Source organism: Harpia harpyja, chromosome 16 (genome assembly GCF_026419915.1).
Source record: "Harpia harpyja isolate bHarHar1 chromosome 16, bHarHar1 primary haplotype, whole genome shotgun sequence".
NCBI classification, from domain to species: domain Eukaryota; kingdom Metazoa; phylum Chordata; class Aves; order Accipitriformes; family Accipitridae; genus Harpia; species Harpia harpyja.
The window spans coordinates 30482816-30506549 of NC_068955.1; the positions used below are offsets into that span (position 1 = coordinate 30482816).

The 23734-nt window shown below is 38.7% G+C and overlaps 1 protein-coding gene across 8 annotated transcripts in view; it reads left to right on the forward strand.

The window, feature by feature from the left end:
• Positions 1-2778: 2778 nt before the first annotated feature.
• PPFIA1 (PTPRF interacting protein alpha 1) overlaps positions 2779-23734 on the forward strand; it is a 59852-nt gene continuing 38896 nt past the window's right edge. For all 8 annotated transcript variants that reach the window (XM_052810962.1, XM_052810965.1, XM_052810963.1 and 5 more), the window contains exons 1-2: positions 2779-3635; positions 4748-5011. In XM_052810962.1, coding sequence (XP_052666922.1) covers positions 4748-5011 — 264 coding nt within the window. In that variant the 5' untranslated portion in view covers positions 2779-3635. The remainder of the gene's footprint in view (positions 3636-4747; positions 5012-23734) is intronic.

Here is a 23734-nt window from a genome sequence, read left to right on the forward strand (position 1 = left end):
AGACAATTTTGTTGATGCAGGTAAAGACAAAGAGAGAGTTTGGGGCAATGAAATACAAGCATCTATCGTAGAAATGTGCTTAGAAATAAAGAGCTGATTATGTTCAAGGTAATCTTCAGGACCTAGTTTTAAGCATTAAGTAACTGCCTTTGACCACAGAAATACGTCGCTGTGCTTCACAAGCATGGCCCAGATTTTGCTGATAGTTCTACATTAATGCTTATTATATGCAAGAAACCCTCAGTGTGGGTTAAACCCTCAGTAGCAGGTTGAAGGAGACGCCAGGTGAATGATGCCTGCCTTCCTCCCCTCCCATGATCATTTTAAGTAGTTTATGTTAAAATCGAAGCTTATACGTTTCTAAATATATCAATATAAATACATCAAAGCTTATAAATAATAGCACTGAGCTATACTGAGACTATTTGACAACACAGGTTAATCCATAACATTGGGAGGTTTCCTCAGGAAGAGCACAATTGATTTTGGAATTTTTTTGCTACTCTTTCTATATTGAAAAGTCAGATATTGGTATTTATACAATTACACTTCAATGGTGTATTACGCAGCGTTAAATCTGTGCTAACCAGTATTTGGCAGAGCTCGGGATTGGAATGGGCCTCATAATATTTGGCTATTTCCTTAAAGTTCTAGCTCCCAGAGTCATGTGATTACATCAGAAACTTCAAGAGGGGGGAAAAAAAAATCTAGACCTCATGGCTGTGGTGAAAAAGCTTAAAAATGTGACCCGAATTCACCCTAAAGGCTCAAATACCAAAGGGAAAGAGCACAATGTAGTAAATTTGTAATTGTAAAGATTTTCAAATTTGGGGGAAGGAAGAGTGACTCATTAATGATCCTTTCTATCCAATGCTAGGTGTCAATATGTTGTGTTTACAAATTAAGTGCCATGCAATCCAGTCACAAATCTGCACAACCTCCAGCGCAGAGACTGCTACTTTTTGGCATGACGTGCCTCTGTGTGCGTAACTGGCCCTTGATGCTTTTCAGAGCTTTCCGCTATAAGAGCAAGAATAGGGTCCAAAATGCAAATGCTTTATTTATAGTAGTAACACAAACGGAAGAGAGGAAAGAGATTTTTCTAAGCTTAGCCTACAAACTCCAACCTTCCTCACGTGCATGGTAAAAGCTTTAGAAACATGATCCTCCAGGAACAGAGTAGAAGCTATAGAAATGCAAGTGGAAAACGTTTATATGCTGTTTTGGAAATGGCTTATGCAGGAAAAAAAGAAAAAAAAAGAAAAAAAAAGAGTTCTTTCGTCAGCGTAGCCAAACCCTGTTTCCTGTGGAGAATAAGCTATGCCGGCGAAGTCACCCCTCGCTGGAGCTGTGCTGAGGACGTGGTGTTACGGCTTCCTCACAGGGCGAGGCGGGAGAAGCCTTCGTCGCCCACGCCAAGCCTTTGGACAGCACACGCGCGTCGTGTGAATTATGGTGGCAGACGACGGCTCGTTACGCCGCTTCAACCGTTGCTCTCTGCGGCCCGGAGACCCAAGCAGGCGTTGGCTCCTCCAGCCGGCTTTACTCACCACAGAACCGTTAGTTACACCGTTTAGTTGGGTTAAAACCATCCCCTCACAGCTCTGTCAGCCCCAAGGCGCGAACACACGGCTTACCGCCACCCTCGCCCCCAAAAATCTTTCCGAACGTTCGCGGCGGAGGGCGCAGGCGGCGGGGCTGAGGCCAGGGCATTAGGTGAAGGGCGAGAGAGGGCAAGCTGAGGCGATGGGAGGGGGCCGAGGGAGCGGGGCAGGGCCCAGCTCCCGCTCCGTGGGCGCTGCCCGCGCTGTTGGCAGGAGCGGGCCGACCCGCCTGGCAGGGCCGTGCCGCGACACGCAGGCCCCGGGAAAGGAGTGCGATTGCGGGGTGACTCCGGCACCCACAGCCCTGATGACTCCAGTCCTGCCTTGTTGCTCAGCCCTCAGCGAGCACGCCTCCGGCCCCCGGGGCTCCGCTCCCGAGACGCGGCAGCCCTCCTCTGGGGCGGACACCCGTGGGCGGCGGGAGTATCGCTTGTGAGGGACGGGAAAAGGCGCTCACCGGCAGAGCGGGTCTCGAACCCGCGGCCCCAGGGCGGTGGCGGGGGGGGGGGGGGGAAGGAGGGCAGGAGCGCCCGAGCCTCCCCGCGCGGTGCATTGTGGGCCCGCACTGATTTAGGCAGGGGAGCCGCAGAGGGCGCCGGGAGAAGCGGGAGGCGGCGGCGGTCGGTGCTGGCGCGGCGGGCGGCAGGTCGGGGGCCGGCGACGGTCGGTTGCGATCGGGGCTCTCCGAGCGCGCAGGGCCTTTGCCGCTCCCTGAGGGCCGCGGCGGGCACCGCCGGACCCAGGTCGCCGCCGCCGCCGCGGGGCGCGCAGCCCGCACCTACCCGGCCTCAGCCGGCCCCTCGCCGGCCACCACGGACGTGGAGGAGGAGGAGGCGGCGGGCGGAGCCGGGCCCGGCCCGGAGGGACGCGAGTCCTCCCGCCGCGGGGGAGCTTGCCCCGCCGCTCGGTAGGGGCCGGAGGGAGGGCTCGGTCGGCCCTTCGCGGCGCCGGGGCCTCCGCGGCCGGGCTCGTTCCTCAGGGGCTTGCGTTGAGCCCGAGCCGGCCGGGCGCGGGCTGCCGCGGCTGCGGGGCCGAGCTCCCGGCGCCGCTGGGGCCTCCGGCGGGGAAGGAGGGAGTGAGGGAGGGAGGCCCGGCCCGGCGCTCCCCGTGAAGGACGGGAGGGGGGTGAAGAAAGCAGAAAAGCCCCGTCTCCTCAGCCAGCATCTTTGTTTGTCGGGCCCTGCCGCGGGGAAGAGGAGCGGCGAGACCCGGTCGGCGAGTTACCGGTGCCCCCCGTCTCTCTTCGGGGCCTTCCTCCCCCGCCTGTGCTTCCCGGGCGCTGCCTCCGTTCTCGGCGGGTTTCGTTTACCCCTCTCGGCTGGATATCTCGGGTCCGGAGCATCGTCGGTGGGACCGGCCGGGCCGAGCGCGGGTGGAGGACTAACGCAGAGGAAACAACAGGTCTCCCTTCTCGGCTTCCAAAGCGATATCAGCGCCTTGCTCTTGGGATTATAAATGTTTGAACTAAGACCCACGGAACTGGAAGGAGACCCTCCCGTTGGAATTAATAGAAGAGAAAAGAAGGGAGGCTTTTCCAAATCCTTTACGAGAAAGCTCGTGCCGACTTCCCATGCTGTCCGTACTCTCTTTAATAATGCGATTGTGACCTGAGTGGAATTTATGAGCGATGAACTATTGAAGCTTGTTGCACCACTGCATCAGACTACGTTTTTATTTTTTTTTCTTTTTCTCAGCACATGATTCCCCCATCCCAGCTGTTGCAGGACCTATGGGACAGTAATAGAGGGATGGGAAGCTGAGACGGTTGATTTTCACATTCTTGTGTTCTGGGGACTTGGCTAGTTAGCTGAAGCTGCTGCTGCTTTTTACTGGATCTGCTCTTTTCTCGGCAGGTTTATTTGTTTTCACGTGCACGGGGTGTTTCAATTAGACATTGGACTAGAGCTGAATGGATGCTTTGCAATCCGAAGGGGTTTTTGGGATAACTAAAAACTATTAAAAACAGAGAAGAACTGGTACTGCAGGAAATCTGGGGCCTGTTTTCCAAGCCTTTTTATTTTATTGAGCAAGGTAAATAACGTAGTGGTGTTGAAAATACAGGGCTGGTGGTAATCATGCATGAAAATGTTACAAAGCACTTCAGGCTGTTGCAAGTCCTTCAAGGGATTGAGGGGTCCCACAGTAAGGCTCGGCATAAGTTTAATTGTTCTTTAAAATGTTCAGATACGAGTGTGAAATTTAAGGCTGAGAACAAATGTTGCGGTACCTGAGAGGTTGAGTGCGCTACATTTTCTGATTTGCCTTAGGTTCTTGTAGGTTTGTGGTGTTGAGAGAGGCTGTCTGAAGAACTTTAGAAGTCTTAGTGGTTCAGTGAGAGTGTGCAGTAATTATATTAGTGGTTTTTTCCATGCTTTTTTAAAACTTGATGCCTTGGCCTCTTGTAAGGATCTGTTAGGATCTCTTAAATTCCTTCCAGTTTAACAGTACAGTACTTTTATTTATGTTGTTAACTGTATTCATACTCTGCCTTTAATTATTTTTGCTTACCTTTGCTTTTGTTATCCACAGTGACAGCTGCTACCATTTCATAATGAATTTTTTGCTTTTTATCTTCCTTTACGTGTGTATCTCCTGAATTGGACTATTTGGATTTACCACTAATTTACATGCATCACTTTTACCATAGACTTTCTACAGCCAGCATGAGCTCAAAGTACTGTTTTAGATACTATCTTTGTATGTTTCAAGCGTTGGAAGAAGCAGATAATGAGTCTCAAAATATGCACTGTAATCAGTTACTGCTGTAAGTGTATAATTTTTGGTGGCATGCTGCATGCCTTATCTTTGTTTTTTTAAAGTTCTCAGAAGCAGTTTACTTTTAACAAAAATATAAATCCATTAAAATGAGATCACAGTTTGAAACGTAGCTGTAAAAATCTGGTTTTGCAAGAAGTCACAAGATTCTCATTATGAAGTGATGCCTTGATTAAATTGATTGTACACCTTTTCTCCTGCAGTCTTAATGAAACAGTGGCAAGCACTAAGGTGTTGGCAACCTTTGCTGATGCTATCATTGAGAAAGCTAAGTTGGTACTATGGGTAGTATCCAAAGTTCCTTTGCTTATCCTGTTTAGATTTGACTTTAAATTTATGGTCTTTGTTTTGTCTTATTTTGTTTCAAGATGATGTGTGAGGTGATGCCAACCATCAGTGAGGCAGAGATTCCCTCTGGGGGAAATGGAGGCCATGGTTCAGGTTCCCCGTTACAGTCAGATGCTGATTCCCATTTTGAGCAATTAATGGTATCCATGTTGGAAGAAAGGGATCGCCTTCTGGAAACACTAAGAGAAACTCAGGAGACGCTAGCATTGACCCAGGGCAAGCTACATGAAGTTGGTCATGAGAGAGATTCCTTGCAGAGACAGCTCAATACTGCACTTCCACAGGTATGGACATTTTGAAAGGAAGGTATCTTTCGATATTTGTATTCTCTGTGGTATTTTGTTGGCTTTTTGTGTATTTAATTTACTGAAGCGTCAGGTCATGTTAAGGGAAGATGAATCTAGCTTAGTACTTTCCTGAAGTACCTGTTGGTCCTTGCTCACTTTGAGAAAGATACAAAAGCAGGGAGCATCAGCCCTTTCCCTCCAGTATGCTTTCCCAGTTTCTGGCATTTCTTTGGCTTAGCCTGAGTGTGAAGTCGTATCTACATCCTTTTGTTTAATAGAACTTCATAGACTTTCTTCTGTCACTAGTATTTTTTTTAATGTTGTTTCTAACTGCCTTATTCATATGCTTAAGAATTACATACAGGCCATTCTGATACTGTTATGGACTTTGATTTAAAAACCTGAAAAGTTTAAGACTGCTACCTTGTGAATACTTGCTGAGTTGTCATGGCAGTGTAGAAGCCCAAGTGTGTTGTTCAACTCATTTAGTTCTTTAGTTTCTTTTGGAGAGTTTGGATTTGTTTGTTTGTTTGTTCTTTGTCTTGTTAGGAGTTAATAATATTGACTCTGGGGGATGCAGTGTACCAACATACAGCCTGTAGTGTAAATATTTTACATAGGGCAGTAGTGCGTAGTTAGGAAAGGTGATCGGTGTCTACAGAACGTCTTGGTTTTTATCCATTCTCGTTAAAAAGAATACAACTGAACTTTGAACACTTGGAAAAGCATTTGGTTGTAGGCAAAGCAGAGGCTGTTTTCAGGTGTCAGTTAACTGTTGATAGCCTTGCACTCTCTAGCGTGGTCGGTTGTTGTCCAGAGTATGTCACGATGATGTTATACTTGCATACATTATTCCAAGAATACTTGTTATTTTTACAAATGTTTACATATCCTTAAATATTGTAGTTACTGTTTATACCCTTTAAAACAGTAGTTTTAAACCCTTCTGACCCTTCTGTTTCCACTGCTCTCATTATAATGTAATCACTGTATGACGCTTGGTATGGTAATTGGTACTGGCAATTACTAAGGGATAGAAACTAAAAAGTAATACATGTTAATCTAGTTGTGTTACAAGGGTGTGATGGAAATCAGAAAGGAGAACTTTCCAACCTTTGCTGCTCCCTGTGTTAAATCATGTGCTGCAGGCAAAAATCATTCTTTGTTTTTTTGTTGTAATAATTGTGGCTTCTCTTTAGCTGCTGTTTCAGGTCTGCTGCATTAATGGATGCTATTAACCAATTGTATGATCTGTAGAGTGTTATACTTGAATTTGTGGCTGAGTAGAATCACCCAAGCTCTAAACTGTACTGGTCCTCTTTTCTCTGTTAAGTTCTCAGCTTTTCTTCCTAAATCTTAAGCTACTTACCTGTAAACATTCTTTCTAAACGTTTCTAAAAGATTAATGCAGTTAAAAACAGTTCCCATTTTGTATGGGTTCATGTGAAATCTGTAGGAAAGCAAGTCTCATAGTTGGTTGAGAGAGAAATTTTACTGCAATTTTATATAAATATACAGCAGTGTATGGATTTTTGTAGATTGCTGTTAAAAAATACTGTTGTCATGGTGTGAAACTATGCCACTTTTGTCCTCCGTGGTGCTTAAGCTCAAATGATTGTGGAAGGTGATGATGGTGCTTTCAAAAGTCAAAAATATTTTATTATTCTTGCTACAATCAGAAGTAACTGCTGTATTTGACAAGTTTTTGTTGTTGTTATGGTAAAGAGTCAGTTACTTCATAGGTGTAAATTTCTGACCAGGAGAAACAATGTTTGTTGTTTTTTTTAAATTCTAATAAGTGTTCACTAGGAAAACTTCGTGGTGACTGTAATACTTGAAACTATTCAAACTTTTTTGTTAATTATTTCAAGCTGAGCATTCTTTTGAACTGCTGTCTCAAATGACCCATTGTTTAGCTGTGGATTTCAGGGAGGGGTAGAAGCAGGATAACTTTAAATTTACTGACAACTGTGTTGTTGTTTTTTTTTTTTTCAGGAAAGAAGGGATTTAGTAGTGTACATTTTTTTTAAAGTTTTTTTATTATAGTAATTATTTTCAATTTAGTAGAAAGAGATGTGAAGATCAATTTAACTAGTTGTACAAATACTAGTGTAACTGCATGAATTACTAAGTCGCTATGTAACTAATGTATTATTTCTCCCTCAGACTTGGCATGTACCTTGTAACACATCTTTGTAGTTGATTTGGGAGTACTTTATCTTAAGGAGTATTAAATTGAATTGTTTGTAGGTACACTTCTCCTGTTTTATATTTTTAGCTGAATCAGCCAGTTAGAAAGTTCTGACAACTGATGGAAACTCCTTGTATAAAAGAAGGAATGCCAGATTGATTGCTTCTATACCAAAACTACTTCTCTGTCTTTAATATGAAGACACTCAAATTCTAATGGCATCCCTCTACTTAATTCCTTATATTCACTGAGTTTCTGTGTGTAAGGAAGAGGCTCATACTGGTGTGAGTATAGTTAAAAAATGGCAAATTGGTACTTGTGTATTTGCACATCTTTTAGATGATAGAAGTAAATGCAACTTATTCTGCAGCAGTGATGTGCATTTTCTGAAGTGACAAGCAGACTTTTCTAGTATACTTGTAATGTGGTGGTCAGCTAATAATTTAAAGGCCTCAGTTCTAGCTCACATAAACCTGAAACAGGTATTTAGAGTAAGAAGACTTTTGTTGTGGATGTCTAATTCACAGAGGGAAGAGCATTCCAGTCATACAGATGTGCTTTGTCTGTTACATTTACACAGAGTAAAACTGACAAGTTTTTCTTGTATGGACAGCTGGAAATGAAATACATCAACATTGTCTTGATAAAATAACTGGATTCTTGGCAATGCTTTTTGTTTTCTGGGAGTTACCTTCTATTATAGATTGCCCTAGTCAAACTGTACTCTGACCTTGGAAGATGAACTTGATGAAATCAAATTGCTGTGCAAGAACTTAAAATTAATTTTATTCTTCCTGGAATTTTTCACAGTAAAAAGTGAAAAATAAATTTTTACTTTGAGGACTTAGAGAACTTTTATTTTTAATGTAAACACATTCAGTTATGATTTATTTATGGTCTTAGAGGATTTAATTACGCCCTTTATGTGCCTTCTAGAGTGTATTCTACAACATTCAGGGTTCAAAATTTTTAAGTTGATCTGTGAAACATACAGGATGCTACTGCATTTAAAAGTTAAGTTTTGCACTTAAGGTAGATGAGTTCCAAGTAACTACCGCTTCTTGCTATTAAGGTATTGCAGGTTAGGGTTCATTTTGCTGGTAGAATTTCATGTAGACGTTTCTGTAAATGACAACAAGAGATTTGTTTTGGATGGAGAACACTAGAGTTTAATTTACAGAGACTCTGGTACCTAGCACAAATAAAAGCACAGTTGATCAATTCACAGCAACTGTTATCAGGATGACAATTTTAATATGTATGTTAAGAATTTTATAAGCTGATGTACAAATATTATGCTTCTATAATACATCAACACTCTTATTAAGATCCATCTTAATCTTGCACTTCTAATCTTTTGGTCTTAAATTTATCATGCTTTATTTTCACTTCTATGCAAGGTAAGTAAAATAGAAGTTTTTTCTGTATTTGTGATGGTCCTGTTCAGAATTTCTGTATTCAGCAAGGTATATATAGGGGCAGATGAGAACTTTGTCAGAGGCTGTGTGTATCTGTGTGTAAATAAGAGCACTTTACTGTAATGTGGAGTTAAAGGTGGAAAAAAAAGCTGCCTATAATTTTGGTTTGGCTTTGGCTTTACTAGGTTGCTCATCATATCTTCATTTAAAGTGAGTCCACAGCAGGCCGTCTTTAGTTGCTTTCTATCTATAGTAAATATTTTTTCACTACTGCATGCTTCAGTTAGAAATAGTGTGTGTCTGCCTGTATTCACTTAAATTCAGGTATGTCTCTATAGAATGATCTTCCTTAGACAATCTCAGAAATACTGTTCGATGTCTCGCTTGTAAGAAATATCTACACGCTTGGTCTGAAGACTGCCCTGGTATTGTTTTATAATGATGAACTTAAGGATTTACTTGCCATTTTAATAATGGTGGTGTTTGGATTTCCTCCAGACAAGTTTTAAATAATACAGGATGTCATAGATGTAGAAATGAGGTTTTGAATTGTACGTAATGTGAAGAAAACAGTTGCAGAAAGTACATTAAGTAAAGGGCTTGCCAAACTTTGCAGCACCTGAAATTGCCCTAGCATTTTAAGTGCAACTCCATTTACAGTATTCACAACTGTTAAGCCTTGAGGTGACGTAGCTTATACTTCTTACTCTACCAAGATGTGGTACTGATTTCTAGATAAATGACATTAATCTCAGCAGAGAGCCATGTATCCAGAAATGATAAGAGATCCAGAAGGATTTCAGCTGTGCAAATGTATGTCAGAGCAGACATGTCCTCCATTTCTCTCATCCCATTCTGACAGCAAAGATGAACATGACTTTCTGTTGCATTTTCAGACAACTATAATTTTAGTCTTGTCTATGCTGAGTTTCAGTTGCTAAATCTTTCTTGGCTCTTACTGTTAGTAAATTACTGGATAGTTTTGTCTTTATCTACACTAGTTTAAGTCAGATGGAGGCAGGAGTTAATGTTCAGAATTCTTCACTGACTATATCAATAAACCTCAACTTCCCTAACATTTCTTTCGTAGCAAGGCATAGAAACAGACAACTTTTGTCCAAAACCTTCAGAATATGAAGTTATCTGAAAGTATGCTCTACGATTGGGCAAAAAGACAGAGGAGTAGCTACGCTTAAATAATATAGTGGAGTACATTGAGGACCAAGTCTCTAGCATTTGTTCTGACTTCTTAGTTTCTCATTTAAATATGTTTGGGTGAGTTTGTTTATTGAAACATCCCACCCCTCCCCAGCAGACATCTGCTTGTCTGTTGTTAGCAACTTGCTGTTTATATTGTGCTTTTAATTTAGGCTACCTTGATTATAAATAGACCTTTTAGCTAGATTAAATTTAGAATTAGTTTTAAGTTTTCTTGTATTTGAGGATGAGCTTTAGTGCTGTTATGATGTCCCATCAATCCCTTTAATAAAAAGATTTTATGAAGTCTAAAACTATTGTTTTTATTTTCCTTAGTTTTATATGTAGGAAGAATGTTTTGGTGATGACACAGAAATGCTTTTTGTTTGTTTTTAATAGTGGATGTAGCCCTGAAAGATGAGCTAGTGATTATTTTTTCCTACTCTTCTGTTACTATGTACAAATGTCTGATAATGGGTTTATTAATATTTGGTGTGCTGTAGTCTAACTTGCAGTCTAACAAACAGGCTGTATATAAGCTTGGGTGAAAAGAGCTATAATCAAAACAAGTTGTTTTAAAAATATAAGGTGAACTTCACATATATACTCATCTATGGTAACTCGCCTGTAGCCTCTTGTACAACAGGTAGTGTTTATTCTGGTATTCTGAGAATTCTTTGTCTGCAAGCCCTTCTATTTTTTTCTCTGTTCTTTTTAAGAGTATAACTAAAAACTACTTTAAAGATACTTGTTAGCAACTCTTAAAGATTCAGTGTGGCTACATAGTTGCAATTTCCATCTGGATGTTTAAAAAAAAAAGAAAAAAAACTTTTTGGGTTTTTTTTTTTTTTAGCAGGTAAATATGAATTAAAAATATAGTTCTCCCCCCTTACAAGTTCTTAGTGTTTTAATATCCACTGGCCTCTGACTTTGGTTTCTCCTTTCTGGTATTTATTTAGGAGAGGTGGATGCTGGTTTTACTCACTATAGGATTTGATCTTAGAATTAAGAGTGCACATTTGTTTGTGTTTCGATATATGTAGATCCCTTACGGTTAACAATGTTGTCAGAGAACCTGAATCTTTGGAGAGAATATTTTAGCTGTCTGTTAGTAATTTTGGTTTTTGCTCTTCCTAAGTTAGCTCTGCATCCCAGAACTCTATTAATATACTTCACATTTTAACTTAATTTTGCTTTTTTTACTTCTCCTGCTTTAAATGAATATGGCAGAGGTCTTCATGTAAGCCGCTTCTAGCAATTTAGGGAGCTTAAGTCACTTTAAGTCTGTGAGGCTGACTGGTATCTGTTGACATATATTAGAAAATACTTATCATAATCTCTTGCGCATATGGATCTCAAGCCACAAACATTGAGAAGGGATAAATTTGCCTTGTGTGTGTCAGGTAATCTCTGTGTTATAACTTCCCAAGTGTATTTTTTCGTAAGCCTGCCTGTGGAGTCTCCAAGTGTAAATGGGGAAATGTGTGGCAATTCTTGCCAGGAAAAATGCTTTCACATTCTCCAGGCTGAAAGAAGAATTATTTTGCTGTCCAGTGGAGTGAGTTTTTTATTCAACTTGACTTTTTCACAGGAGCGCATGGAAATACCGTTTCTGCATTTTGTAAACTCCAGATAATTGTGTAGTGAGCTGAATACAGATCTGTAGGTCACTTGAGGAGATTACTCTTCTAGTTCATATATTCAGAATTAGAGGAGTACTATGATTACAATGCTTGTTAAAGTTAATGCTCGGTTTCATTCTGATGTGTTGTTTTCCTTTAGGTTCTCTGTAAATTGCTGTGAATAGTTGGTTAACTTGTTTTTTGCCTATGACCTTTATCTATTTCAGACGTTACCTTGGGTTTCGTATAAGCTCTGTGGAAAATCAGCGCCTTTTCTTCTGATCAGCATGACATGGCTCTGTGGCCTCTTCCTACAGTGGCTAGAGCTGTAACGTTTTTAGAAGAGAAGCTTTGTTGCTTAATCTTCTCTTCTGCTATTCCACAGTGGCTAGCCTTGAACTTTTCTCATGTGTTTATGTTCGTGTCTACTCAGGGATATGGTTTTTGAGGATGGTAGTGAAAATCTTAACGGGAATATAATTTTGGTTGCATCTGAAATACTATGACTTTTGATGGGTACGTATGAATAAGAACAGTCAACATATCTTGTACTGTAGTTCATCTGTTTTATGGCTATGTTTTCAGAAATGTAAATGTATAGAAATAGTATTTTGTTTTAGAACTTCTATGAGATGCTCCAAGATTCCTTAACAAAAAGATCCTTATACTACCAGTATTAAGCATAATCAGATATCTTCAGGACAGATCTTAAACAAGGACCATCACTTGTTTAAAGGGCGATGTGGAAAAAAGCTTGAGAAATTTGATATGCGCATCCTTCTAGTTTTGTTGAGGAGAAAAAAAAAACTTCCACTTGGAAGATAAGCAAGTGGTTTCTATTTGTTGCAATAGGAAAATGGGCAGCCTTTGTGGGTTTTCTGTTTGTTTGTTTTTTGATTTTGGTTTGTTTCTTTTTTTTTAATTTTTAAAATTTTTTTCTTATTTCCACCTCCCCTCCCCCTGTAGAACAGTAGTCTCTGTTTGGGTATGCTCTGGGCCATGCCGTGTTGTGCCTTACTCCTATTGCTAGTACATGGTAGAGTTTGGTATCTAACTCTGTTTCACATCTAATTGTCTGGAAATATTCTGAAGCACAGTGCTTGGTTGTTTTTTTTTTTTTTAATCCTACCTCCCATATAAATACATCTTGAATTTGGTTCTGTTCAGTTTAAATTATGTGTAGGGAAACGTTGTTTTTAAATGCATATTTACCTTTTATAAAGAATTGCAGGGTAGAATATCTGGTAAAAATGAGTAAAAAATGTAGGCCATGAATTAATAAACTCTTTACTGTCGAAAGAAGTGAGATTTTTTTTTTTTCCCCACCTCAAATTTACAGAACAGTGCACAGTATAAGGACATAATTATATAAGCTTAGGTAGCTGAATAATTTACATAGTTAAAAAAACCAGAACAAAGCCACCTTAAGATGTGCAGTTTAAACAAAGAATTTTTGTGTTGACCTATACAAAGTTTAGACTGGCTCGATGTATAGTTCAAAGATGTAACTATGAATGTTCATCTAGAGGAACTACCTTGCAGTTGGTGAAGTTTATTAATCATTGTCGTCTTAACGTTGACCGTTTCCTATAATGAGAAATGGTGTTTATTTTGAATTACTTGAAAAGGAATTTTGGCTGCCCAAATCCTTGGTGTAAAAGCTGAAACTTTTTTTAATGTGGAGAGGGTTCACCCAATAAAGAGGATTGTACATTCCTGTTATTTTAATGGTACTGGATCTATGGTTATGTCAGTAAATAGTAACCAGTTTTTAAGCTGTTGTAGTACTATTTCTGAATTTTTCAAGCTTGATCATGAAACAAGCCACTGAAAAGGGAGAGAGATATCTGAAAGTGGACTTGCTTGTTTGTTTTATTGTATGTTTCACAGAATGCTTGATACGAAAGTTTTCTCACTGTGTAATTCAAAATTGTTTTAGAAAAGAAGATTGGGGGAAAAGGGAATTCTGCTGTATGCATCTGAAAGGACTTCTGTGTTGATCAATGGCAGAATTTAAATTGTCGATTTGTGGGTTTGAGTTGTGGATTCTCAAATGTCTTATGTGAGCCCGTCACACAAAATAGTTTAGCAATATATACTTTTGCCAATAGAATGTCATAGTCAAAACTTTCCTTTTCTTTGCACTGCTATCCATAAATGGGAAATGTGCTAGCTGAAATGGTGCTCTGTAACATGGTGGGGTTCATGGGTCTCTATTAACCTTGCCGAATGAATAATACTGGACCTAAATTCTGTTACTAGCTGTGGTTTTCACTGTAGTTTGTGCTTGAGTAAGACTTGTGGATTTACTGTTCCCAGTGGGAACCTGAACTCTGTGTAATTTCATATTCTTTAAGGTTCTGTTGTGTATTGTATTTAAAGTCCTGACTGACATCTCACACTTGAATCGCTTGCTTCTACTAGGATTTAAGGTGTGGGCTGCCTTTTGTGTTTTAATTTGGAAACCCAGAAATCATCTCACACTTGAATCGCTTGCTTCTACTAGGATTTAAGGTGTGGGCTGCCTTTTGTGTTTTAATTTGGAAACCCAGAAATAAAAGAAACTTTTGACCCAAATCAAAGGCCATTTAAAAATTTAAATGGGATTCTGTTTTTGAAAGAGTTACCTGTAGTACTAGAAGTTCTTCAGATAATCTAATTATGGGTGTAAAGGCTGACTCTACACCTGAGAGACCAAGGTTGGAACAGCAGAGCACGTATGGAGAGCGGTCTTGGATGTATGGGTGAATCTGGTTGGGGTTTTTACATGTTTATGCATGTCTTAGGTAAACTTCTAACTTCAGAATATCTCTTCAAAGCTCTCTCTATTTGCCATATTACATTCAGGTGAATGCCCAAAAGTTTGGTGCAAATAATTTCAGGGATGCCTTGGGATACCACTGTGAATCTTTTTTTTTTTTTTTTTTTTTTTTTTTTTTTTTTAATTCCTGAGTAATGTATTTTTCATGCAGTATTATCACCTTTTTGTAGTTCATGGGGAAAAGGCTTAGAAGGTGATAACATTCTTTAGGCTTTGTGTTGAAGAGCACGAGGCAGGTGCATCTAGTAATTTATTTCATTTAGAACATGCAGCTTGAGTTTTCAGAATGTCTTTTGAGGGTGTGGTTCAACAATATTATCTTCCAAAAGCTGAGCCTTTGTTTTTAGAAATCTGGAATTACTTTACTCCATGTAAAGTGGAAATAAAAAAGCTTTTTAGGATTTTAGCTCTCACTGCTTGTCCATGCAGGAAAGCAGCTGTCCTTTTCCCCTCCTGTAACCTTATTTATTCTGATACTTACATTGGTGTAACTCTGATCCCCTGTTGGAACTGTAGTCTTTAGAGACTGCGTAACACTCTTCTGTATTTTGTGCAATTGTTGTAAAAGATTAAGTCCTGGGAGGTAGTAGAGGAGAAATGGGCCAAGCATGCCTTTTCTCTCAACTGAATAGGAGGCTGCAGGGTTTCGCGGTTGCATCATCTTTCCCTTGTTTGTAGCCCAGTGTGGAATGGGAGCTTCTTCCTCTCCTTAGACCAGGTTCCTCACCAATCCATCTTTTGCTTCTGCATTTGTTACTGGTTACAGTGTATTAACAGACTGTTCTTGTCTCTTCTTCTTTTTTTGGGGGGGGTTGTTTTTTGTGGTTTTTTTTTTTTGTTTCCCTTCCCTGCCTTTTAGTGTTATTCATACCCCTGATTTTGTTCTGTGATGTAACAGGCTTTTTGGGTTCAGGTAGTTTTGAAGTTTGGAACTGTTGACTATGGATATCTTTTGTGGCATGCAAAAAATTTTATTAAAAAAAAGCTTAAAAAACACCCCATAAAACAACTCTTTGACACTTAATCTGTGTTGCTAAGTTTTTGTGTGTTTAAATACCAGACTTGTCTGTTGTAAGACCTAAGACTATACTCTTTTTGCATGGGCTTTAGAGTTGACTTTATTTGTAAAAATTGAGCAACTTTTCCATGGAATGGTCCAGTTGCATTTATTCCGAATATTGCTGATTTGGATATATTTAGCTTCAGTTAGCCCAGTAAATTCACTTGGCATGTAAACTGGGGTGATAGAGTACAAAGACAAATAAAATGTAAAGAGCCTGTAAGTTGAATTTCCTGCTGAAGGCATCTATCTGTCTTCATTGAGTATTACTTGCTTAAACAAGTTTGAAATTATAAGACTGAAGTGTTCATCACTTGGCAAAAAAAAAAAAAAAAAAAATATATATATAATAGGAGAGCACTGAAGGGGAAGTACATGTTGATGCTTGTTTAATGAGGGTGGCTTGGCCAGCCTTATTCAGATATTCCCAAGCATTCTCTTTTAACATAGTGTGAAAAACGTACTTTACAACTACTAGCCACAGAACTAAACCTGACAACTAGAGGCCTAGATGAATGATTAGAATAGGGCAGGGCAGTGCCTCAGCTGCTGCTTACAGTTTTTGCAAGCAGGAGTATCTTGTCACTGAAATAATCAAGCATGACTGATCTTGTCCTGGGTCTATTTCTAAAAAATAGTGAAGTATTAGTTATGTGAGGATTAATTTTTTAAACACACTAGAACACAGTATTTAGGATTAAACAATTTTTAATTCATAAAAGTCATAGGAATTTAATATTAAATGTCAGCTGAGCCAGAATTGTGCTATTTCTTGTGAGTGCAGTATGTTTAGAGTTGATATACAGGGAAAATGCATCCTTTTCCTTGCCCAAGGAAACTGACAGTTCAATGTTGTTTACAACTTAAAAGGTCTTGCTATAGCTTTTGTAGTAGCTGCTTAGCCTTCATAATGGGGGGTCCCAGGAAAAATACTGAACTTATTAAATTTTCTCAGCATTGTGCAGTTGTTTTACAGTTTGGCATTTTTGAGGATCATTGTATGCTGTGAAATCCTGTATAGGATCCCAGGAAATCTTGACCAACTTTATGTGGAGAGGAGAAACTTCAATGAAATCTCTATAGTGTCATATTAAAGATGGAGACTGGTTTTGTGCCATATCTTGTCAAACTGGTAATGCAAGATTCTTGCTCTTTAATTAAGTACAACTGTATTCTCCTTTTGCCATAGTGGGTATGGGTGTGGGTAGGTTTCTTCACTGCCATGGACTCCAAAAATGGAGATGCCTAAAGCTACAACTAAGAAGTTGTGCTACTACTTACTGTATTAGTTACTAATCAAAATAGACTAGGCTAGGGGTGCAGGAATGTGGTAATTCATATTATGAAACCCTTAGAATTCACTGATTCAGAGTGTAACTGAGAGGCATTTGTTTTTCTAACACCTGCACCCACGTATTGTAAACTTATTTCTGTGTTAAGGTAAATGATTCTTCTGGAATATTGGTACTTGGACTGGTACAGTATTGGGAAGGATTACTGTGTTATTGACCAGTCTCAACAGTCACAGTTCTGCACAAAGTAGCGAGACACATCCCAAGTTGAAAAGCCTGTTTTTCAATGATGACTAAAGTTTTCCTCGTACATATTTTAGCTGATCTTGTACTTTTTTTTCTCCGAGTTGAACAAGCTTGGTATGGTTTTGAATACTTTTGTGCCATATCTGCCCTTTCAGGGGACATATTCAGGTACATCCAAGAGCAGCTAAGGTGGAACTCTGCATAACCACCACAATGAAAAGATTCTAGCCATGTGATGGAAGAAGGTTTTCAGCCACCATTGCATATGAATAGATGCTAAGTTTCATGCAAGTCTGAAGAGCGCTTCTGTATTTCCTATGCTTGCTGCTAGGCAGCTGTTACCCTACTGCTGTTGTAGTGGTTCTACTTTTGGACTTCCTTACTCGGAAGAGTCGCAATGTTGCCTGAGTAGGGACAACATTTTAAAAGTATTTTACAAAGACGAGAAGAAAATAGCTTAAAACTAGAAACTAGTGTTTCTAGATAGTGTTCAGTTTGTTCATTTCTTGTTAATCCTCTGTGCATTCTGTTAAATTGCAGGGTAAACCCCCCAGCTGAGTATTTGGAGAAAGCCTTTGGGAAGAATTAAGTACTTTGGTATAGTTGTTCACTGGTTCGATATGTAAGCTTTGATATGCATCTGTAGCTTTAAAAGTAGTTTAAAAGGCTGTGGTAAAAATGGGTTGTGTCCACTCCGGCTTAACTGAAAATATACCCTGTGTGATCTACCATACTTTGAACAAGCCTCAAATGCTGGCAATGATTTGTTAAGGATGATGAAAAGATTAACAAACTACCTGGAGAAATTATGGATTCTTAATCTTTCAAAGATCGCAAGGCTAGTTGCCCTACAGGAACATGCTTAGCAAACTGCAAGTTGTTAGACCGAAAGAGGAGTAACTGGATGAAATTTTCTGACTTACTTAAACAACTTCATGTTCTCTTTCCTTAATTTCACAGACCTACAAAGAAGTTGTAGGATGCAGCTGTGGCTTAGTTTTGACTTCCAGCACGTTACCAGCAAACAGTCTTGTAGATATCATTTGTTGCATATATGATTATTGTATTCACTCTGTTGTATGTAGGTCTAATTAATGGTGGAGCTTGGAAGATGCTCAGAGATCAGCATGTGTACCTTGCAGTGCAAAGTACAGTATATAATCAGCGACTGTTGGCTCTCCAGTGATGCACAAAGATACATTTTTGCATGAAGCTTTGCCCCTAGTGTTGTATACATAACAGCACTGTTTTGCTGGGTTTAGAAAAAATTAAATGCAAGAGTATAGGTGGTAATGATTTTGCTAGTCTGGGTGGTTTATACAGGCTGTAGTTAATGATTTGAGTGTAGGTGGCTCCTGTTCACCAGTCTTCGACTTATGCTTTGCTCTGTGTACTAGAGTTTACAGGCTCACTTTCCAAACTGTTCCGTAGTGTGTATAAAGTTTGAGCATTGATTAATGTGGTGAAAGGAGAACCTCTGATCCTTCGAGGAGTGAGAGGCTGGATCCAGCCATGTTTGGTTTCCAGTACTTTTATCCCCCACACCCTAAATATGACATGTCTATCAGAAATGTGTTAGAACAGGGAAGAGGAGCTACAAGAGGGAGAACATGAAACTGGTGTGTTTCTACCTCTCTTTTCCTGTTACTTCTGCATTCCTCTTGCAAAGCTGCCAAATACCACGCTTCCTCATTTATGTTTTCTTGCACTTCAACAAGCAATGCTTCCCGAAAGCTGCTAGCAATGAAGTCTGGATTTAGTGTTTTGTAGTTCAGGCTCAGTGAACGCTGTGCATAAATTTAAGCAACTCACTCGGGATGGTAACTGGAAACCTATTTATTACCATGGAGACTTGGTCTTACTATAAGCTTTTCCATTTTGCTCTTGGGCATATGTTTGGTACCTACTGGCTGTGAGTTAAGAGTCCTTTTGCTCATTGCTTGTCAAACGCTAGGCAGTTGATTGTACTTTCAGCTCCAAAGAGGACTGGAAACAGCGAGTTTCATTCCAGAGCAATAACATTATGCAACTGTAAACACTTTAAAACTTAATTGCCTGTTTAGGATTGAGCAGTGTTAATGACGAAGCCTAGATAGGTCAATCCAAGAAGTAAGCTTGAAGAATACCATACTAAAAAAGAGGGCTGGAATGATAAAAAGTTACTCAGGTTTAGTATTAGTCACTGACTGTCAGTTGGCAGCAATATTCACTTGAGTGTTTTCATGCAGTGTTACAGTTTTTGCTAGAGAAAAAACAGGTATGTTTTCTGAGTCAAGGAAAATATAAACTTCTGAGAGTTGACCAAAGGTGGTATTAAACGTTTTAAAATATCTCAATACCACTAGTTGCAATGTGAGAATTTTTTTAATAGTAAAGAAATCTGCACCTGTGTTTTGGTAGTGGTCTTTTCAGTTCTGAAACATCTTATGCATAAGGAGAAATAGGAAAGGAGGTTGATACATTAATTATATTATAAGCTACAGTGTATTCTTACTCTGGGGGGTAGTTAGCTCTAGTTGGAAGAACAACTATGAGCATGAAAGACCTTTCAATGCTCTGAAATGCAAGAGTTTGACATAACTGTATTTTAACATTACTTTAAGTATTTTCTTACATCCCCTTTTAAGTTGTTGGGGTTTTTGAAAACAAAAAATAAACTTACTTCATAGAACTGATTCTCTTAATGCTTGAAATAAGTTTTATGTTTCCAAGTTAGAAAGTTCAGGCTGCTTGATACTTAATGGAAATTAATTTCACTAGGTGAAAAGCAAAATATTTTTCTTTACCCACTCTAGGCTGATTTTTCTCTTCCCCATTAGCACATGCCAGAGATCTGGAAAGGTTGAAAGGAATCTGATATATTAGGCAGAACAGGCAAAGCATAATTTGTGTTGGTTGTTTCTTCTGGATTTGTTGTTGTTAAAGTGTGTATAACTGTGTTTTCTTGGAAGGCTGGATTTGATGATTAAAACATGTCAATTCTTTCCGGTTTAAACTCTAAATACCCTTGAACTATTTCATAATTCTGACTGTTAGCTTAAAAAAACCCTAACCTAAACTGGTATGACTTAATAGGTACAAAAATTTGCTTGCTAGGAACTTCCAAATGTATTGGGGATATTGGTCACTGTGTGCTACCTAAGCCCCTTAGGTTTAAAATGAAGAGGCTATGAAATACCCTGTTAAGTGTAGATATTTAGGTTTTCTTTGTTTTGTTTAAGACTGTGTATTTGTCATTTTCATGCATGCATCATTTGGAATAATTGTGGTTTATATGTAGTGTAAATAACGTGATGGAAACTTATCTCAGATTCCATTGGTTTCTCATCCCTGATGGCCTGCACTTTCTCCAGTTGTTCTTCTCATGCTCTCTTCAGCTTCTCAGATTTTTGAGTGGGTTGTTTAATATGCAGGCTACGGAACAGAATGTTAACAGTAAAACAAACTATTACTTGGATATTAAACAGATAAATTCCAGTCATATTTCTGGCAGAGATGTTCCTAAAGATGCAACAGTCGCATCTTCATCCTTGTATTGCCAGATGATACTACTTTAATAGTATTTCATAATATTTCCTTTGATGAATTTAAAATAGGTTTCTTTTTATGTCTTCATCCTTTAAATAAGCTTTCTGGTCATGTTGTTGCCTGTAATCCATGATTCCTTATCCACTCAAGAGTGGTGTGGCATTTTATAGTGGAATAAATTTTTTTGCTTGAGTAAATTCCAAGCAAACTTACAGTTCTTTGTCTGTAGAGCGTGTACTATCTGTAAATTACACTTGTAATAAACATGAAGAGAACCTGAAAGCTGTAATGTTCCTGGACCGAGATCTCACAAGTAACCAAGTGGCTTGTCAGCTAGACACCAGCCGATCCAACTAAAATACTAAAGGTTGATGGTCGGTTCTGAAGGTTGATGTAGAAGAAACTATTGCTTTAAAAAAAATCATGGAGTTTGTGGACAAAAAAAACCCCCAAAATGTATTACTGAACAACAGCAAACTTACTGGCTCAGTTTAGCTTTTTGTTGAGTTATTTATTTCTGGCAGCAAGAGTGTCATACTTGGAATGATTCAGTTGGTTCAGAAAGTTACTTTCTTCAGTAAACATTTCAGTTTAGTGTACAGTATGGGTGTTTGTCAGTATGTTCTAATCAACAGGGGATATTTACCTAGGATATTCAGCACTTTCTGACTGATTCTTGCAAGTGCTCTAAAGTGCTTATTCTGAGTCCTGTTCTTGTCAGTCCTCAGAGTTGGGTATTTATTATTTTGATGGCAACCAGAAGCAGAGCAGAACTTCATTCTGATGTTCTCAATCTTCTTCTTAATTACAGAAAAGTAATACAGCTTTGTGAATAAGTAGGAAAGTTTCTCAGGATTTTTCTTTTTCCTTTAATTCTTTCTGTACGTTCATCTAATGCCAAAGAAGAAATTATGAGACAACTCAAACTTTTTTGAGATGATAAAGTTGTAAATAGTTTTTCTGCTTTTGAACTGCTTGAGAAGATCACAAATTGTCTACTGTTGAAGGTGAGTATTAAAACTAGAAAGGACATGTCTTTTGGCAGTGTCAACTAAAACTAAGGACATTCAAGTGTTCTTTATTAGGCAGTTTATGGGACTCAAAGCAACTATATTTTGTCAAAATAAACAGCAATGGAGGTATTATGCAATGCCAGAAATACGTGGCAATCTTTTTATGCAGCAGCAATATAAATTCCTGTGTGAATTGTTCTTTTTTGGGTCATCTGACAGTGTGATGGTTCGTGTCATAATTATGATATATTTGTGCTACAATTTATATTTGCACAGAAGTATGCAATGGAATAGAACTGTATGTACTATAATTATTTGAAGAGTGAATAGCCTTCATTTCAAATATACAGCTGTTTTTCAGAAGGTGAAGCTCATACATGTCTTAGATAAAAAAATGTGTATTAATGCTATATAGTGAGAAAAGATGACAAAACAGCGTCTGGTAGTCTTTACTGTTTTCTTTATCCTGTTCTCAAGACTTGAGGTAGAGACTGGAAAAGTATAGAATGTTCCATGTGAGTCTGATGTCCTTTGGAGAATTGTGAAATGTCGATGCTTGTAAATTTTGATGTTGGCATTTTGAGGGTATTTTTAGTTATTTTGAAAAGGGCAAAAACACCACCAAGAAAATAAGTTCATATCAAGCTCTTTTGTGAATACTTTGAGTCTATTAGCACTTCTAGTAGTTTCAGAAGTACTTAATTATCAAATACATAAAGATAAGCAGGGAAGGCCTGTGAAATATTTATGAGAGCATAATTATTAAGTATGTTAAATAATTTTTTTTTTTTTTTTAGCAATTGAAAAAGGAAAAGGAATTAAGGCTTTTTTGCAGTCATTTGCTGATTAACTAGGGGGACTATACTGAATCTTTTTTTCCAGTGAGCAAATTTTTATTTAGAAAGAGGGATTACGGAGGTGGATTCTGCATCTGTGATAGTGGTATTACTATCTTTTTCATAGCAACTTTTAAAAGCCTAATACATTAGTAAAAGCCTAATACATTAGTAATTCCAAAGGAGTTCACACTGTAGGTGTATGTTGCGCAACAGTATTTTTTGTCTTTTCAGTCACATGTATGTTTTAGAATAAAATTGACCAAATTAATCTTGGAATTTGCAGACAGCGTCTTTTGACTATGTCTGCTTATTTTAGCTGCATGTTAAAATTTGCAGATGTGCTAGTATAATTAGTTGATGTGTCCTTTTGTTTTTAAGCATGTGTTTTCTGTCACTTTGAAGTTTACTGCAAAACAGCTCCATCTTAAGCTTTTACTTGATATGCAGCTGCCGTCTATTAAGCAGTATATCTCACAGAGTTCAGAAAATTTAGAGAACCAGTGTTTGTGCGCTCGGTGTATTTCCACAGTATTATGTTGTTCTTAGTTGGCCGTTTGTCTTGTTCATCTTGTCTTTATCGTCACCAGTTCAGCTGTACTAATCTACTGTTTATTAGACATGACTCTTGTTTATTAGAGGGTTTTCCTTATTTGAGACAATAGAGAAGACTAATTTATTTACTAGTGTTTCAATGTTTTCTTATACAAGTGCTTCTGAAGTGTTCACCGGCCATTGGAGTGATGGATGCGTATTTATTTTCACATCCTAAGTTGCACTGATGATGCAAGAGGGTTTTTTTCCCCGTTTCCTACAAAGCCGTCTTCTAAAGCATAGACTTGTTCACACTCACGTTTACTCTTAATAATAATTTCTATTGTGGTTCAGATTACAACTTAAATTTTGCCAGAGTAAGTAGGTAGATAAGGTTATGTCAGTATTTGCTTATAAATGTGGTGTATAGTTACATCTTTTATTCTATCCAGGGTATGTTCACTGAGTTGATAGAAGATTTAAATGCCTTTTATGTTGAGTATTTTTAGTGAGGCTGTTGACAGAGAGTGGAAATGGTTTAGGATGTACTGGCTCCTTCAGATATACAGTACAATCGTATCTTCCTGACAGAAACCCCAAAATGTAGAAATACATTCTTTAATATTGACTGGTCTCAATGTTCACAGTAGTAATAAAGATACAGTAACTGCTGTGAGTTAGCTTAGTTCCTGTTGCCTGATGACTTTTTACTCTATGTGCTATTTCACTTTAGTTGAGTTTTTGTTCAGTGAAAGCTTTATTGAATTTGAAGGGAAAGGCTTTTGAGGGCTTTGAGCCCAAGGGCTCAGCTTTTAGAAAATTCTGATTCTAATCCTCCGAGATTTCTGGCAGAACTGTAGGGAAAGGGCTGTTTCAGTTCTGTTTTGTGAGATATGAATGTAGATATAAATGAAATTCCTGTATGTAGCTCAAGTAGAGAAATACAGCTAAAGGACTGAGTC